This window comes from Rhyacophila brunnea, unplaced genomic scaffold (assembly GCF_057557595.1).
Source record: "Rhyacophila brunnea isolate RB1 unplaced genomic scaffold, BYU_Rbru_1.0 scaffold_5, whole genome shotgun sequence".
Lineage (NCBI taxonomy): Eukaryota > Metazoa > Arthropoda > Insecta > Trichoptera > Rhyacophilidae > Rhyacophila > Rhyacophila brunnea.
In genome coordinates, this window is record NW_028233170.1 from 31,480,857 (window position 1) to 31,499,405 (window position 18,549).

General features: G+C 33.4%; 2 protein-coding genes across 6 annotated transcripts in view; one reads left to right on the forward strand and one right to left on the reverse strand.

Annotated features, from left to right (window-relative positions):
* LOC147066298 (protein O-glucosyltransferase 2-like) overlaps positions 1-18,549 on the forward strand; it is a 218,508-nt gene that overhangs the window by 104,218 nt on the left and 95,741 nt on the right. The window lies entirely within an intron of this gene.
* Positions 6,522-11,167, reverse strand: LOC147066304 (uncharacterized). Of its 5 annotated transcripts, XM_085955274.1 has the most exons (4): positions 10,663-10,875; positions 10,092-10,203; positions 9,854-9,997; positions 6,522-9,618 (listed from the first exon to the last, which is right to left on the reverse strand). In XM_085955274.1, exons 1-4 carry the CDS (start codon positions 10,671-10,673, stop codon positions 9,571-9,573), a joined length of 315 nt encoding a protein of 104 aa, XP_085811400.1. In that variant the 5' UTR covers positions 10,674-10,875; the 3' UTR covers positions 6,522-9,570. The 5 variants fall into 5 exon arrangements, 1 of the variants encoding a protein (XP_085811400.1); XR_015071587.1 differs by lacking the exon at positions 10,092-10,203 and having other exon boundaries at positions 6,523-9,618; positions 9,743-9,997; positions 10,663-10,828; XR_015071586.1 differs by lacking the exon at positions 10,092-10,203 and having other exon boundaries at positions 6,524-9,618; positions 10,663-10,826.

Here is an 18,549-nt window from a genome sequence, read left to right on the forward strand (position 1 = left end):
CGTACTACCGGAGTGATAACAGCATTCGAGAAATTAACGCTACTCAAATACTGGCGTTATTGATTGTCCCCATACCCAAATAGGTGTTTCAGCATAATAATATCTACGGTGAGCCGTGTGCTTGGGCGGCTCGCCTCGACGCGCGTATTGAGCTTACGTCACAATTACGTCATGTCGTCGGGTGACTTCATGTCACAAGTTATAACATAGGGCACCAGTGCGATAATCGCAACATGTTCTATTTCAATTTTGGCACGCGATGATAAGAATTGAATCAATGTTATTGAATGGCAGTGATTTTACTTGTGCGTGCGATAATATCTGTAATTATCCTTTTTGTATATTTCACTTATGAATTTTGGCTGATGCGAAAACGCCGAATCTGAGAGAAAGGTACAAATTTGTTTCCTTTTTGAAGTTATACTTCTTTTGGCGCGTTTGGGAAAACAGATCATAGTGTATTTTTGGCGTGTGACGAAGTTGTGCGCGTCGATGCAGTACAATTTATTATTATGATTGTATTCATTTCGGTCTCGAGGGTAAATGCGCATGCGCGTAGTGTCATTTAGATCAGTGCTCCGCAATCTTTTCTCACCCACGGCACACTAAAGTTCTTCCCCGAATTCCACGGCACACCACGCGTAAAACAATTTATACACGAAAACATGGACCCCAGGCTAGAATCTTCGGCGCCCCCACCTCTACCTATCGCTAATGTTGAAGACAGTGTGATACTTTAATATAGCGTTTTTCAAATGGTGTTCGAGGTAAAATTAATTGTATTTATTCTATGTTTAGCGATTTTTTGTATTTATTTGTCGAGTATTGACAAAATAATAACAAATTATTATATCCCACAATTGTATGTTTTAAAAATAATAATATCAGCAAAGTGAAACAGCGCCGCAGGCGGCTTTTTTGCTATTAGAGCAAATTTGTAATTTGTTTTTATCTCACTTATCTGCTTGACCTGCCACGCCGCCTCCCTGAGCCAGGGCCCTCAGGCTAGAGCCCCCCACCTTGTGGTGGACATGCACCAAAATTACATTACATACTTATGTTATGTTTTTTATTTGATAAATAATTAAATATACATAACTCAAAATGAAGAACCAAATGTACATATTCCAATGTATTTGTATTATCAATAAAATAACTAATTAATGTGATACCTGATCTTGTTCCAATGAACGTAAAAGTTTAATATATTTTGACTTGATATTTGAAAGAGCAACCCGAAGTTCTTGGTCAAGACCCTTCAAGCAAGACTGTATATTATTTTTAATTATAGCTTGAGTTGAAAAACTTTGCTCACCTAGATATGTCGTAGAAAATAGGAGCTGAACTGTGATAGCCTTGTCAAAAATACGAGGATTTTCTTTATAAACCGAAATCCAGAAAATAGCCAATGGAACATCGGCGAAGTTCAGTTTTGTTTCTCAATTTAAAAAAAAATACTCTCGAATTTATAGGGAAAGCGCTTCCATAGAACTTTCGTCATTGGTTGCAAAAGGGTTTCGGATTCAGTCGTATTGATTGTATGAAAGTAACGATGAAATTTTTTTGAGACGGATCCAAAATTAATTGCTAGTTTTCATTGGTGGTCTGGTAGGTCCTTTGGTACATTTGTAGAGATACTTGTCTTAACTCCTTCTAATTTATCAGATCAGGTTCATATATTTTCATTATGACCTTGCATTATTTTATTAAGTTCATGCAGGTGCTCAAATGTATTACCAGCCATGTACGCAAATTTGGCTATTAAGTAAATATTGTATAATATACAAAATTATTTGTGTTTTTTTTTTGAACCATTGCTCCGCGGCACACCTAGCATCGTCTTACGGCACACCGGTTGCGGAGCACTGATTTAGATGGTCGTTCAATACAACCATGTAAACAGCACGTGTTGTAAACATAACCAATATTTCTACACTCTTAATTTATATTCATAAAACTTTATTTATATTGGAGTGCCTAATAATTATTTTTCATTGTAAAGATTGTGTATCAAGATTTGAGGCCATATTTATGTAAGTATTATTTATGAGTAGAATTATATATCAATAAAAAAATTTTGTGAATGTTGAGTTGGTAAATAATTCAAAAAATATATTAAAATCTGATTTTTTATTAATTCATCATGGGCACTTCTGAATCGATTATAACCGCTGTATGGCAAAGATGAGTTTTGGTCCAATACAATAATTAAATTACAATTATCATGTGTTATAATTGTTATAAGTTATAATAAATGTTAGCGTATAACTCATTAGCTCCGATGTGCCGAGTGCGTGCACAACAATACCTCCAATGTGATAAGTCAGCACATCGGAGATTTATCCACTTTTAAATATGAGACCCATCACATTAGAGGTTTAGTTTTTCGAAAATAACTTTAAACCAAAAAGTGATATCACATTGGAGGTTCTTGTCAACGATGCAGAAAAAATCGTAAAATATTTTTGCATAAAAAACCAATTTTCGTAAAAATGGCACATTGGAGGTTTTTTTTGTGCATCGACAATATGAGACACATATGAATCGCGTACGTTTTCATCAACCTAATCCACTGTAATATTAATAGACTCATCTAACGGCTTATTTTGTTTTGTTACGCCAAAGAAGTATAACTTCTAATGCGCGTACATAAGTACACACACCGATTTTCACAAATTCAAGTTACAGGTACATATTTCATAATTTATTGATGGTTTCTGATATTATGCTGTGTTGAAATGCTTGCAGCTTTTGACAGATGTGGGTGATAACCGTGTGATGTTTGCTATAAATGCATCTGCAAATCAAAATCATTTTGATTTGCAGTCTATGATCATAATGCAGAGCCATGCATAGAATTAGTGTAAGTAGAAAATATAAAACAATTTGTAATAATCCAAACAAAAACACCACCTCATGTTCTTTCTCACGTCCATTAAGATGTTATATATTTTTTTAATCACACTGTCACCGGTTTAGGTATCACAAGTTAGTTAGAAGTCCTTATTTTCTACTTTCGCTTCTAAAAAATATGGTCTTGCATTCAGTGGTTGGTGGCTCTAGTACTTTTCAGATGGTGGGGTCAAATATAACAAACCAGTACCACCAATAAATACATTTTCGCATTAAAACAATGCTTTCATACAAACTGATTTCGTACCTAATATTAGTAGACACCAGCTATATAATATTGCAATATCATTGAGAGGCAGCGCTCGGAATGGAGCGGAACGCCCCGGAGCGCCGTTCCTGTTCGTGGGATTTCCAAGGATGGCGTTCCTGTTCGTTAAAACCTCGAAAATGGCGTACCGGTTCGTAAAATATCCGACGGACAGCGATTCGTCTAGTAAAATCCTCAAGCGTCATACTTAATATTATTACGTTCCGGATTAGATTTAAAATTTACGAAAATGAATTGATAGGTACAAAGGTACAAAAACATAAATATTTTTTTTTATTAAAAAATAATTTTACTGGTTTAGAACCACTGAATTTTCTATGACCCGTACATAATGTACTTAAGTTTTTTTGAAATAGTGATAAAGTAAATGTAAGACAACGTATTTGAGAACTAACCTTTTTCAAGACAATACTGTTTTCAACGAATTTGGCATAGAATGCACTAATAGACAGACCCTTTTGCGTCAATGGTGATAAAACAATAAAATTGTATACAAAGAAATGCACTGGGTAAGATTTATTGCATTGTCGCACGTTATGGGACAATAATGTATTTTGAAAAAAAAAATGTTTTTATGATTGTAAGGAAAGGTTGGAAGCTATTTTACATTGGAATGTAGATTTACTGTAGTATTAATTTATAAAACGAGACATTTATTTTTTTGCAAGTTCATACATATTATTTTAATACAGTTAAGGTTAAGGTACATGCCTAAATATAGTGAGTTAATAACGTAATAGTTATAATGCACACTGGAACTTTTAAATTTTTAAATGAAACACATTAAATACATGTATTATCTTTACTCTATAAATGACTTAATTAATTTGTTAAATATTGCACAAAAATAACATAGTAAAAATAGTGTGAATAAAACTACGTGCCCTACCTAAGTATCTACCGAGATAGGTATACTATATCTGTTCTACCGAGGGTTGAAATTCTTAGCCAATTGTTTTTTGTAATGAAACTTTAAATTTTGTATCGAGACAACCATAATTGACAGAATTGTCCATTTATCGTATTATTATGTTAGCGAAATTTACATGGGTTTGACGCGTTCATAGTTTTTGTATTTCATAATGCAATCGGGGTCGTTCATTGGTCATTTATCAATATTTAACCCAATGCTTACGGGCCCTTTTAATTAATTTTGTAATTAACGTGTTAATTTGCATTTGAAAAGTAATTAGCAAAAACACAATTTTGTGCGGCCCGTAAACATTGGGTTAAGTTGTATGCAGCCAATGATAAGCGTTTTCATCAGAGGAAGCGACAAAATTAGACTCCTTATTTTTCCAAATTTAATCATTTTAAGTTGTGTTTTTTTGGTTTCCCATTACCTAACCCCCATGCTTTGCTGCTCTACACTAATTTATTTTTTATATTTCTCACATTATTGATGAATTGATAAAGTTCAGCGGAAATACTTTGCAGTGAAAAACTAAGTAGGTACCGAGAGAGATGGAATAAAATAAGGGAGGCCTTCATCCAACACTGGATCGACCGAGGTTGATGGGTTGGGTTCTAAATAATTATTATTGCATGCATGAAAAAACCTAACTATTGCAGCTGCTTTGCTAAATTGTGCTCTGACATCGTTTAAAAACTCTTTGTAGGTACTTAATAGCTTAAATTGTTGTTTAATAATTTCTAATGGGGTAAAATATTTCATACTAAATAGTAAATACAGTCATGCTTTTCCTTGTGACCAGAACACACGTATTTGCTGTTTTACCTACCTACTCAACGTTACGGAATCGCCAGATAATAATTATTTATCCTAATCTATTATAATATTTCACATTGAGTGACAAAAAAAAAATCATTTCCTCATATATTTTTATTGTTTTAATTTTATATGGATATTTTTCGGGTTGAATGAACTGGGTTTTTGATGGTTAAACTAACAAAATAATACATTTAATAACTTAAATCAAATAATTCCATAATTAATATAGATACATATTCGTGAACATCGTATGCATGTTAAAATTTTTTGTATTGTTTAAGGTACAATACGAAATAAAAATATTTAAATAAATCAATCAGAATCCAACGGGATAAATATATGAAAAATTTCCCTGTATATAACAATTTCTATAACATTGGAAACCTATTAGAATAAATTATCCTACATGTCCACATGATGTAAATATTTTTTTTTCTAATAATATGTACCTACACTTCTGAGGTTGTTTAAAATGATTCATATTTAATAAAGAATGCTACATTTGTAAAACTTGCGTATTAGATATTTTTTTAATTAATTTATTAAAAACCATGCCCTTGCTTTTTCGTATACGATGGATTTTAATTTGATTAAAAAATAGTTTACCTTAATCGAAATATTTAGAATTTACGAAAAATCAGAGCTTTGAAAAAAGCGACATGTATTTTGTTTAAGCCGAAGTATCTTCACTCATATTTCTATCCACTCTTAGTTGCATATTTTTATTCAAACTGCTAAAGAAACCAATGAGAAATTGTGATTAGTTTGTCTATTATTTCATGTATTTTAATAATGTTTCCCACTCCAATTAGATTCATATACGTTTAGTTATTTATATTAATTTGTATAATTATTAATGTATTTTTTAGAAAACGATTTCGTAAACTACAATGACTATATTTGTATGTTACCACTAATTGTTATAGCCGATAGCGTATTGGGAGAAGATGATGATGAAAAAAGTACATCATGTAAAACTAAAAGATATTTTTATGTTACAGATATTATTATATCTAATATCACACATTTTTGGAAAATTGTCGAGCGTTCCTGTTCGTGAAATTTTTCCATTTCGAGCACTGTTGAGAGGATACAATAATAGATAGGTATACTTACATAAATATACATAAATTATTACAAGAAATGCAATCCCATAGGACATGGTGAATCAGCATCATTATTAATACTCAAACTTGCTCAAATTCTAACAGTATTTTTTTCAAAAATACTCATTGTGGTATCAACTAAACGCACACAAAACTTACGTATATCGTTGTTCACGATGCATTCAAGGGGCACCCGCATTGGGTTTGGGTCGAAATCCCGAAGGCCGGAATCCCGAAGGCCGAAATCCCGAATGCTGAAATTCCGAATGGCCGAAATCCCGAATGGCCAAAATCCCGAAAGCCTAAATCCCGAAAGCCGAAATCCCAAAAGCCGAAATCCCGAATACCGAAATCCCGAATACCGAAATCCCGAATGCTGAAATCCCGAAAGGCCGAAATCCCGAATGGCCGGAATCCCGAAGGCCGAAATCCCGAAAAATAAAAAAACAAAAACATCAATAATTACGCAATCTTGAATTGCGCAATTGTTAAGCCTCCCCCACACCAAAGCGAATATTCGCGGCGAATATTCGCAGCGAATTATTCGCCAATCAAGCTCGTATTGGCTTACGGGACAGAGCACGCTTGCGCGACCGCCTTGCGTCTTGAGTGCGAATTTGCAGCGAATATTCGCTGCGATTTTCGGGAACTCTGTCGACAGCGAATTTATTCGCGGCGGACAATTTCGCCAAGGGAATTAGTAAAATCAAAATGGCGAAGACATTGAGCAGCTGATCGAGTTGGTCCGGAAATATCCAATCCTTTATGATTTCTCTGACAGTGACTACAAAACATAAGAAAGAAAGATAAGATATGGGATGAAATTGGCAGGGAAATTGTTGAAAATGGTATGAAGGTCGTCATAATAATATTATGTAGGTATCTTTGTCTAACCAAAGTATGTAAAGTTTTTTGACAGGATGAATACGCTATTATAAATAAATAACTTTAATCTAAGGTCCCGATATTTAAAAAATACATATTAATTTGCGTCATGCACAGCTTTGAATAACAGAAACTTTATAACTTTGATTGTTAGTGCACTGACAGTTCTAACTTATTGCGATCGTTTGACGTTTTGGTTTCGACTTTCGAGCAGTCATATCAATAATGTTATAATTAGGTATCATTTACAATACCTACTTCAATCATATTCGGTATCGGTCACGTAAATACCCATGTTATATTCGTTGATAATATTTTTTTAGGTTAGATAGGTACCTAGTCTTTAAGATTATTTTTTTGCATCTAACATTATGCAGCATAGCATTTCTATTGTAGCTAAAGATATAATATACATATAGGTAGATAAGTAGGTACTCCATGTCGTCATTGTGGTATTTTGTAAGGTTTTAGACCAAAAACCTTACATACTACTTACTATCGGGTTATTTACAGTAGGACATACCTAGGTTGTGTTTGTTTTTTGATCTCAAGAGACCTCAATCACAAAAACGATATTATGTACCTATATACCTACTAGGTATATATTTCCTTCATTATGTATAGGTATATTGAGCTAATAAACTGGTTTTGCCCAGTGCCGACCGCGAACCAAGATAATATCTACATGTTCCATGTACCTATCTAACATAACCAATGTTTTCTGTTTCACATTAATTTGTATACCTACAAACATTTTAAACTTAATTGAGATGTTCTTAAACTTCTGTTCATGTAATATTATGTAGGTAGGTATATCTTGGTCTGCATTAGGCAATAAGATTAATAATTTTATGTGCATGTAAATATAAAGGTCAGATACCTCCTCTAAGTACATAATATTATATTATCATCATGGATACCTACCTGAATGATGTTGGAGATATACTAATGCTTTGTGATGAATTTAATTTTCGCAAAGATCTTCAACCTTTCAACGTAGGTACAAAGCACCAGAAGAAATTAAAAATGAAACCCCCGGCATTAACAGGAATAAAATAATATTTCATCATAAACATCAGTCGGGGTCATTCCACTGCTAGATGAAAGCCTCTTCTAGCTCCTTCTACTATTTTCGGTCTCTAGTTCTTCGCTGCTACATACTTTTATTGTACTTCACGTGAACAAAGAGATCAACTAAGTGAAGTGTCAATCAACAAAAGTGGCATTTGTGCACAATGTTAATGAATTTTCCAAAACATTAAGTGTGATAATATAATATACAAGGATGAATAAGGCGTGGGCGAGGGCCAAGGTCCATTTTATGATTCCTCTATTGATGTACCTATTTTTATTAAGAAAAATGTTTGCCGTAGAATGGGGTGAATACTGAATAGACCCTTTTTAAAATTTCTATTTTTCTGCTACACATTATTCGGACAAATATGAATGACTTAAAACCTGTTTCTATGGACATAATCATACTCTAAAATATTTTTAAACTACCATTTATTATCAAACAGCCAATTTTGTGTGATGTCTCTTTCTATCCAGCGTTGGGGTGATTATAGACATGGCGGGTGGATAGAATCGAATAATGGTAATTTCCTAATGTTAAAAATGTAATTAAGTACCTACTGTACATTACAAATTTATGTAGGTACATTTAAGTATGTAAATCAAAATCAAAAATATAAATTTAAATGTTATACAACACAGTATCATGTAAGTATTTAAAAAAACATATACTTACATAAACATCTATTTATCCAAGAATTATTTGATACTTGAATCTGTATTTTATATACCATATTCGATGGATGTATGTGGTGTATTTTGTAATATATTTGGTACGTATTTATTATTTAACTAAGCGTATTTAATTTGCTACGTGACCTGTAGCTCTTTTATAATCACAAATTATTGTTGAATGTTCCGAAAATGAGTTTATGTGCCGAAACAGCTGTCAAGGTAAATGACTCAGTTAAAGTAGAATTAACAAAAATAACTATATTTCAAAACCATTATAATCCATCTACCATATAAACACCATTTCAAGTAATAAAGAAATAAAAAGTCACCTAATTAAATAATATTGTACTAGAAAAAATATACTATCTATATACCCACTTAATTTTCATTTAAAGTTGTAAAACGCCCGGTTACTAAATAGAGGAAGGACAGAGTCTTCTGGCACGACCGAATCACATTGGAACGGTGTTATTGTCATTTGAAAGTAACAATACTGACACCTAAATGAGTCGCCTGCACTGCCAGAATCATCTGAACCCTGTCTACCTATCTATATACAATTTATTGTTATTTTTTTTCATATTTGTCCATTTTATTACAATATCGTGTTACTTTTAAAGCTCATTGTAATTCTAATAATTATATAAATATTTTTCTTGTATTCTGTGCAAAAATGATTATTAAAACTTTCTTAACCTAAACCAAGTATTTTTTATTGAATGATCCTGCAAAAATATTCAAGTACAGTTAAGTGACATATTTTGTTTCGGTGTATAAGCCATAAATAAATATACATAAATTATATTTAATATATACATGTATACTGTATGTATAGCCACGGTTGGTCTTGCACTTGTTGCTGTAGCTATGCGATCTGGTGTGGTCCATTATCCAAAAACACTCAATCACATCCCTGGTCAAACAGCGGGCAGCCGTGTAGTGAGTCTGGCTGGCCTATGGTGGCACTAGAATGATTTCAATATACACAGTCTGTTAATTTGAATATGTTTTCGACTGAAAGTTGTAAAAATATTAGAAATCAGGATTTAAATAATTAAAAAACTGTTTCATTAAATATCATATTCATACCTATGCAAAATTTTGATTCCTTTGAAGTACCTATACAAAATACGGATGAATATAAACCAAACAAAAATATTTGTTACTGGTACTGCCATAGTAAAGTAAAGTTTAACATACTTCCCTAATAAAACAAAATTCCCAATTCTTGTCGTTCTGTAGATGTTTCATTTCAGTTTTTACCAACGATCCACTAAATATGAATTGGTCATAAACACTCAAAGGAAATCTGGCACTCACTGCCAGAATGTCCATGTCAGATACCTGCATAAAAATAAATGTCATGTTATGATATTATACGTAATGAATATGAATGTATCAGAAACAACATAGATTTTATTACGAATTTCACAGTTACAGAAAATTTTCTGCGCTCATTTTTGAAAGTCTCCAAGTATGACGGGTATATTCGCACATGGGTGCAGTTAATGCACCCAATGATTTTCGGGAAACCTGCCCTTTCTTGAAGTCTGAAATTAAAAAATATTTTTACCGACACAAAATAATATTCCCGTTAAATTCTTATTGAGTAGGTAATTTACTTGTTGTGTCTATGCGCAGTTACTCTAGTTACATGACATGTACATTGTAATATTGTATAAATTGATCAGAGGGTATCAACACAACACTAAAGACTGTCAGCGCTGTATGGCGACTGTATGTAAGTATTACTAAGCACTGCTATTATAGCATCGGACACGTTTCCTATGCATCTGCTTACTGATGCCTGGCTCATTGCGCAGAAGACTTGGCCTACCCGTTTTTGGTACGCTCCCTCTGCGTAGAAACGCAAAATAGTCAAAACCTACAATTCAAATAACGGAGACATGTTATTTCAATAGCATATTACCTTCAAATCCTGTTAACCCTTCATGGTAAATGCTTATTTATAATATGTGCAGTTATGAAACTGAGTAAATCTATCTTACCTATGAGCCATGGCAATCTTGCCCTGTCATAAAGTAAGGTTATATTAAATGTCGATGTAATTTGTCGCACGCCATCTCATTATATCTTCAGCGTGTAATAAGCATTCAGAAGACGTGTACATTTTGTCAACACACAACTGTCACTTTGACATTCGTATATGTATTTAGTCTATGGCTGCATCCAATGCTGCCACCTTGTTTCAGATAATTAAAATACACTTTACGCAAAGTGGGTAAAAGTTGTAGCAATTCTGAAAGCGCTATAGTGTACGTGTATTTTTTATATTTAATTCATAAAAATTATAGAATAATTGGCGTAAAATATTAATAATATTTACAATTTTAAATCTGGCGCGTAAATAAAATTATTTAGTCTATGGCTGCGTCGCTGACGCTTTGGTGTGGGGCCAAACGCGAAATTCGCATCAAATCCAAGCGGTAGCGACAGCGATAGCGAGGGCGTTGCGAATTCGCTGCGAATATTCGCTTTGGTTTGGGGGAGGCTTTATGAGAGGAACATTTTTGCGGAAAATGGGTTTTCAGATTGCGCAATTTTTGCAGGAGAGACAATTTTGTAGAACAAATGGATTTTGTTTCTCTTACAAAAATTGCGCAATCTTGAATTGCGCAACTTTATTGATATAATTTTATTAATTATTGGTGTTTGTATTTTTTGTTTTTTTATATTTCCACAAAAAATGGTTTGTCTCTCTTGCGCAATTATTGATGTTTTTTTTATTATTTCGGCCTTCAGGATTCCGGCCATTCGGGGTTTCAGCGTTCGGGATTTTGGTATTCGGGATTTCGGCTTTCGGGATTTCGGCCATTCGGGATTTCAGCATTCGGGATTTCGGCCTTCGGGATTTTGGCCTTCGGGATTTCGTCCGGCACCCGAATTCAAGCAATTATTGTAGCGCATATACACGTGCATGGGTTTGCTGTCACTTGTGTGTAAATTAAACTATCGCGATAATAATTATTTACACACAAAAGGGTCGACTGCCTCGCCAATCTCATTCTTCAAGTGTAAGCGAGACTAGAGTTGGATTTCGAGAAATTTTCGAGATTTTCCATCCCGAATCTCGAGAACTGAAATTTTTAACGTTTCGGGAAATCCCGGATCTCCAGAATCGTTTCTCGGGATTCGGGATTTCTTTATTATCAAATCGACTGTAAAAAGGAAAAAGGGCGTAATCCACACAAAGCAAATTTTACAGGAGGAGCAAAAAACGTTTTTTCAATGATTTTCTGTCAAAATCAAAATAAAAAATATACACAGACTTAAAGTGCATAATGATTAATAATTTGGTGTATTATTTTCCCAATCTGACATTAATTACGTAAGTTATTAGAGAAAAACCGATAAAAATGATGGTAACATCCTTTTTCCTTACCAATTTCAAATGTCGTATTCATAAAATACAGTGGACTTACGCAGCAAATAGCCTTTTTTCACACTTATTTTAAATTAAATTCTTGGGAATGTATTTCTTTATAGTGTTTCACTAGGTGTTTATTTAATATTTTTTCATTTCCTATGGTTTAATTATATTAAGTTTAAAATTAGAACAATCATAATTTATTATTTTCAGAAAAAAAGTATTGTATTAAACCATAAATGACACATAATCATTACATAATAGTAATAATGATAATAGTAAATATAGCAAATATTTTATTATATATAGATAGACATAGTATATTGATTCAAGCTAATCTTAGTTATTTACAATAATTATAACAAATAACCAATATTTGCGGATGTATTTGGTTCTTGACAATCACTTGTCACTTTGATCAGTGGCTCCTGACAACAAATTAAAACAAAACGCATTTTACTCAAGATTTATGTTATTACTATAAATAATACGGTGCATAATTATAATTTTTGTCCATTACAATGATTTTAATCGTAAATATAAGCGTAGATGGGACCAAGTTCAGTTTAGAATTGTGTTTGACATGTCACATAACCTATAAACCGCACGGCGGTGTTTGAAGTAAATATAGAAAATATTTTATTAATTTTATCATCTAATATGAACAAGAGATCATTAACCAATGATTAAGACACAATATAAGTTGTAACATAATGTTTTATAACAATTTACAGAGAATTAACGATGACGCTTCACTTGTGCGGCATAACAATTTCAAGGCGTAATTTTAAGGTCTTACCATTTTTCTTTGTGTTGTTTACTCCATCCATGTTAACACCACACATTTTAAGAATATTTTAACTTCTTTCTATTGCCATTTTCACTGGATTAGTATACTTTAAATGAATTTTAATGGAGAGAGTGTCGAAAAACGTGTTGGACTGTCAAACGAGCGAGCGAAACTATTAGGTGGCTTAATCTTCATTATGGTTCATACCTGAGCCACCCGGCCGTCAGCGTTTAGTAAAACTGCCATTATCCTCATACTTTACGGATTGAGTTGCTTACCGCCCTTTTCCTTACCACAAAAGATTGCTTAAACGACTTATAATGTCATTGACGTGGTTTGAGCCCCTTTTCCTGGACGTAAAATTCACACGCCCTTCATTTCTAAAAACTAAAAGCTAAATTTTCATAATAATTCGTCATTTGCAGCTTAAATCCTTTGGGCATACCATGTATTGAGTTGAATACATTGCTAATAACAAATAAAACCCACTTTGCAAAAACTGAGGCTTACGCCCCTTTTCCTTTCCACAGTCGAAATATTAATTGAAAAAAAACGATTACTTATCTATATGAAAAGAAGTGGACAGAAAACACAAAACGTTCAAGGACTGATCGGGGCATGTAATACAATTCCAACGTCAACTCAAAATGAACGCAATTTTCGATGTCTCAAAAGCGTACGTGATTGTCAGACGCAGCGATTGACAGTCTGTGTTTTTTGAAATCCTATTTTAATAAGTAGTTTTGAATTATTTTTTTTCCTACTTTGTTTGTCTTCTTACATAAATTAAAAAAAATCATATTTTTTTTGGAATTTGTCTGTTTTTACACTGATTTTAGGATTTTTACAGGTTTTTTTTAAATTCCCCGATTTCTCGAGAATACTCAAGAATTCTTTTCTGGAAATCCCGAATCTCGAGATTGAGATGTTCTCGGGAAATACCCAACTCTAAGCGAGACGCGCTGTTGTCGTTGTATGGTGATTTTTGACAGATTGTGAAAATTGTTAAATGTCAAAATGCTCCGCGGGTGTAGTTCATATTTTTTCTGGCAGGTTCGCCACTATTGAGAAGCCGCTAAACTTTTTTGATCCATGTATGCAGTCTTGCAACTTGTACAATCGTTATGGTCGCGAAAATACATACTGCTACCAGTAAATCCATGCACGTGTAAGCGGGCTATTATGCTGCAGATTCATATGAGGAAGAGATGGCTGGCCGGCAAAATTACGGCCACTGGCCGTTGATTGTATTAGTAGAGCGCAAGTCATGTCCTATAGGTGTCAATAGAGATGGGATAGACAAAAAAATAATAGGCATGGAAAACGAAATACTAAGACATTAATAGTTATATGGTATGTTATATGCGGCCTATAGCGTCGTGGGTCCCAGGTTCGAATCCTGGGTCTGGCAAGTACACGTCATATTGTTTTTCAATGTATGTATGAGTCAGAGTATGGACCTAATAGGTTCAGCAAGTGGCTGAGATCCATTTCTCGTAAAAACAAAATCTGTTAATACAAACCACCACTCTGTGGAGGTCCATAATATTATCTTATTAGCATCAGACATGGTCGAAGAAGAATTTATACATCGATAAAATATATTAAAAAGATTTTAGGCAGGTACCTACATACATATAATTGATTAATTAATTTATACAGTAGGTATATTGATTTCTTTGTAATACAATAAAAATATGTCATATAGTTAGAAGAAACCATTGATGTTAATGAAACTGAATATAATATTAATACTATCGACCGAAGGTACTTGATGGAATTTGTATTTAAATTATTCCAATGGATTTAAGTTTTGTACTATTCCATTTGAGTCGTTTTTTGCGACCAGGGTTTCGCCTTTCGGCATCTTCAGGCGCCGTGTACACTCACCAAAGGCAAACACACACTGACAACGAACTTTCATATTTCCATTTTTTTATAAAGTATTTTTTATCATCCTTTCAAGACTCCAATATCTAACAAATGTGTTGTATGAATACATTACTAACAAAATAATATATACTTACCACTAAAATGACTAAAACATACAAAATAAAATTTATAAATATTTTTTTGACATTTCATATTGTGATACAGTGGATTCTTACATGTCATTTTTGAGATACATACCTACATTAATTTGCTCTGTCTTGAGGAATTAAGGGCAATCCGTGTCGCTTTTCTTCTTGACAAAACTTGGCAACATTTGTAATGATATTTTTAGCCTGAGATCGCAAAGGTTTAGGTATTATTAAATCGATTTCTGGTCACCAAGGACATCAAAGGGCAACGGAAGTAAACTGGTCATAGCGAACCCGATAAAAAATACAGTCCTGTTAAACTGTTTGTTGTTGTTTGTGTTAAATACAGTGTTTCTAACCAGTGAGCTGACATTTTTAATGGAAAGATATTTTCGTTATTACTAAGTTTAGGTACCTAGCTATTTCTATATACAGGTATATCAAATGATTCTCTTCGATTTGCCGCCCTTCGAGTAACTGCCGCCCCCAAGCGACGCTCAATTTGCCTACCCCTACGAGACGTCACTGGGTATCATCAGGGCTCGAAATGGACCGGAACGCACCGGAGCGCCGTTCCGGTTCATAAAATCTCCAAAATTATCGCTCCGTCTCGTGGAAATATTAATTTGACCGCCTGAGCTATATATGTCATATAATAAAAAAGTTAACAGACTTATTTTTATAAAATACATGTATACAATTAGATAACAACGTTAATATTTTCATAAAATTATCGAGCGCTCCGGTTCGTAAAATTTTCCATTTCGAGCGCTGGGTATCATCCTCTAGAGCGCGTAAGGTAGATCCGCCAGTGTCTACATTTTATGCTCCTAGTAGTCTTTCCTTTTCAGCTTAATTTTCATATATTTAGGTTTCATATAATATATGGATGGAGATTATTTCTATAAATAGAGGAGGTTTGCTTTAATGTTTTTATTTGATACATCAATTCAGTAGGATCTCTAATCTCTACTCCAGACCAGTGCTTCTTAAACTTCTTTATACCACGGGCCCCCTAAATCATAAAAAATAAATCCAACAGTAGGATCTCTAATCTAGAACAGTGCTTCTCAAACTTCTTCATACCACGGCCCCCTACATCATAAAAAATAAATCCAAGGCTCCCCTCCTCAAATTTTTTTAGTCTTTAGTATCTATTTATTGGTACATTTTTATTAAAAATTATAGAACATTATTTCCATTTACTTGCTTGTGAAGTAAAAATTTAAAAAAAATTAACTTCACATCTATTACCTACAGCTGCAACCTACAAAACAATTTAACCAATTCACTGCGTCCAACACAACTGGTGCGTTGGCCTTCAGGTGGCCATTAGATGTAATTAGCATGTTATTTAAATGTGCTTATGTAATATTAAGTAAAAGGTCCGCAGTGAATGGGTTAATGAGAGGGGGGTGATTGCATATTTTTACATAATAAATCAATATCCGGTACAATGTCTGAAATGCTAATTTGCAGGGTTTGCTCCAAAGTCTTTGTTGAAAGATACGACCTGTGTTTATTTTTTATTACCAATAATAATGAAAATCAAAAGGAATTATGATTAACATTGCTGCTTTGGGATTGACGGATATTCATGCACCTTATCCAAAATTCTGAAAGACTTTTTTTATTACAATCGAATTCAAGGGAATTATCAGTGACGTCCCGTGGGGGTAGGCAGATTGACGTCGCTTGGGGGCGGCAGTTACTCGAGGGGCGGCAAATCGAGGAAAATCATTTGGAATATACCTATATAAATAGCAACCTAAAATTAGTAATAACGAAAATATCTTTCCATTAAAAAAATCAGCTCACTGGTTTAGTCGAGTTCGCGATATCTAGTTTACTTCCGTTTCCCTTCGACGTCCTTGGAGACCAGAAACGACATGTGCAGATTTGCGAATAATTAGTCTGATATTTTGTTAGTAAAGTATCCATAGAACACAATTATATCTTGAAATAATAATGAAAGGATGATAAAAATAATTTATTAAAAAAGTGAGGTGGCATTTTGGTGGTGCCTAGGGGCAGCATTTTATCAAGGGACGTCTCTGGGAATTATTGATCTAATATCAACCAATTCTTCTTAAGCTGCCCACGTAATATAATCATATTTTAAGGATTTAGAAAAAATGGTGTTCATATGCAATTGTACCTTTGGTATTCATTTAAGTTTGAGAAATATATGTTGAAAAATCATTGTGATTCGACAATGTGATCAAGTATAACACTTTTAATTGTTAGTAAGTGTTGTAAGTAAGTTGTCGGTCGAGAGTGATATTTCATTGGCGGTAAGACACTCTCATTCAAGCATGAAAACATATCAGTGCATCCTTGATTAATACCTTTTGACCACGAAGAAAGTTTGATATTCAGAATTGAAATGTTGATATCTTTTCCATGAAGAGAATGATTCAATTCATTTACTAATCCGCCAAATATGAAGCAAAAACATCCATTTTTCATCACTTAAGTGGGAAGAAAGAGGCGAAGTTCATTACTACTATACGTTCTAGAAATTCTTATCCATATCGAATAAAGTATTTTAATCATGTAAAAATTCGACGTCGAGATTTTGACTGATTTGTATAAGGTATCATCCAGTGATCACGTTATGATTTTTGTTTTTTCAAATACTGAAATATTTCGCGGCTCCCTGGCAGGAGCTCCACGGCCCCCAGTTTGAGAAGTAGTGCTCTAGACCAGTGGTTCTCACGTGAAATTTAACTGTGGCCTCACATTGACATTGACAGTCCTATGGAAACGTCTGGTGGCCGCAACAAATTTCACTTTTGTTGTGATTGAAAAAATTGAAGCTAAATTTTATTTACTAAAAAAATGGATCAATTTATTTATAGACAAGTCCATTTAATAAAAGACATTTGAACATTTTAATGCATATCGATTTATTTAAAAATAATGCAAATAGAAATTCCTTAATACTCCTTTTTTCCAATGCGAGCCGTACCGCATGGCTACTTCTCAGTTTACATCACTGTCAACTCGCTTCGATATTCGTTTTTAATGAAGTACATTACACTGAATGATCTTTCACAGATTTTGGCGTATGTTCATAGTGGGCCATTTTTTTTGACTTCAACATAAATTTTAAAATGGCGTTCCATAGTATATGATCTTATTTGTTTAATCACAATTTTACAAATCACACAAACGGTAACTATAGAATCTTGTATATTCTCATTTTGCACAATCAAATATTTCTGTTCCCATTCTTAGTGAAACTTTCTCTTCTCTTCCTGAAAAGTACGACTTCGTTTAGCTGGTATTTCCGAAGTCCTCGCACCACTGTTTGAATTATCTTCGCTAGATTCAACTGAACATTCTTCGAAAAAAAAATTCTTGTATCCATTTTTAAATGGGTTGAATCAATTTCTCCTTAGAACCAAAAGAATGTAGAATAAATTAATACCTATACAGATGTTTTCCTAACCATAAAAAAACAAAGAATAAGTACTCACTGTAAAACTGAATATCTTTAGATAAACTCTTACTTGAAAAATAAATAATATTACCTCATCTCTCAAATACCATAAGTATTAAATAAAATGGTGACGACTCTTTCCATATTTGGTCCCACATACAAATGCGTGAAATAGTATAGTGAAATTTCAGAAACGGACTATTTCACACATGATCTCATCACAAGAACACATTATGGATCATTTGAGCGTGG

Excerpts from the sequence above, each read along its gene's own strand:
- LOC147066304 (XM_085955274.1), bottom strand. Across the intron at positions 9,998-10,091 it reads ATGAGCGCAGAAAATTTTCT|GTATCTGACATGGACATTCT; the intron begins GTAACTGTGAAA and ends ATTTTTATGCAG. Across the intron at positions 9,619-9,853 it reads AATTTTGTTTTATTAGGGAA|TGCCACCATAGGCCAGCCAG; the intron begins GTATGTTAAACT and ends AAATCATTCTAG.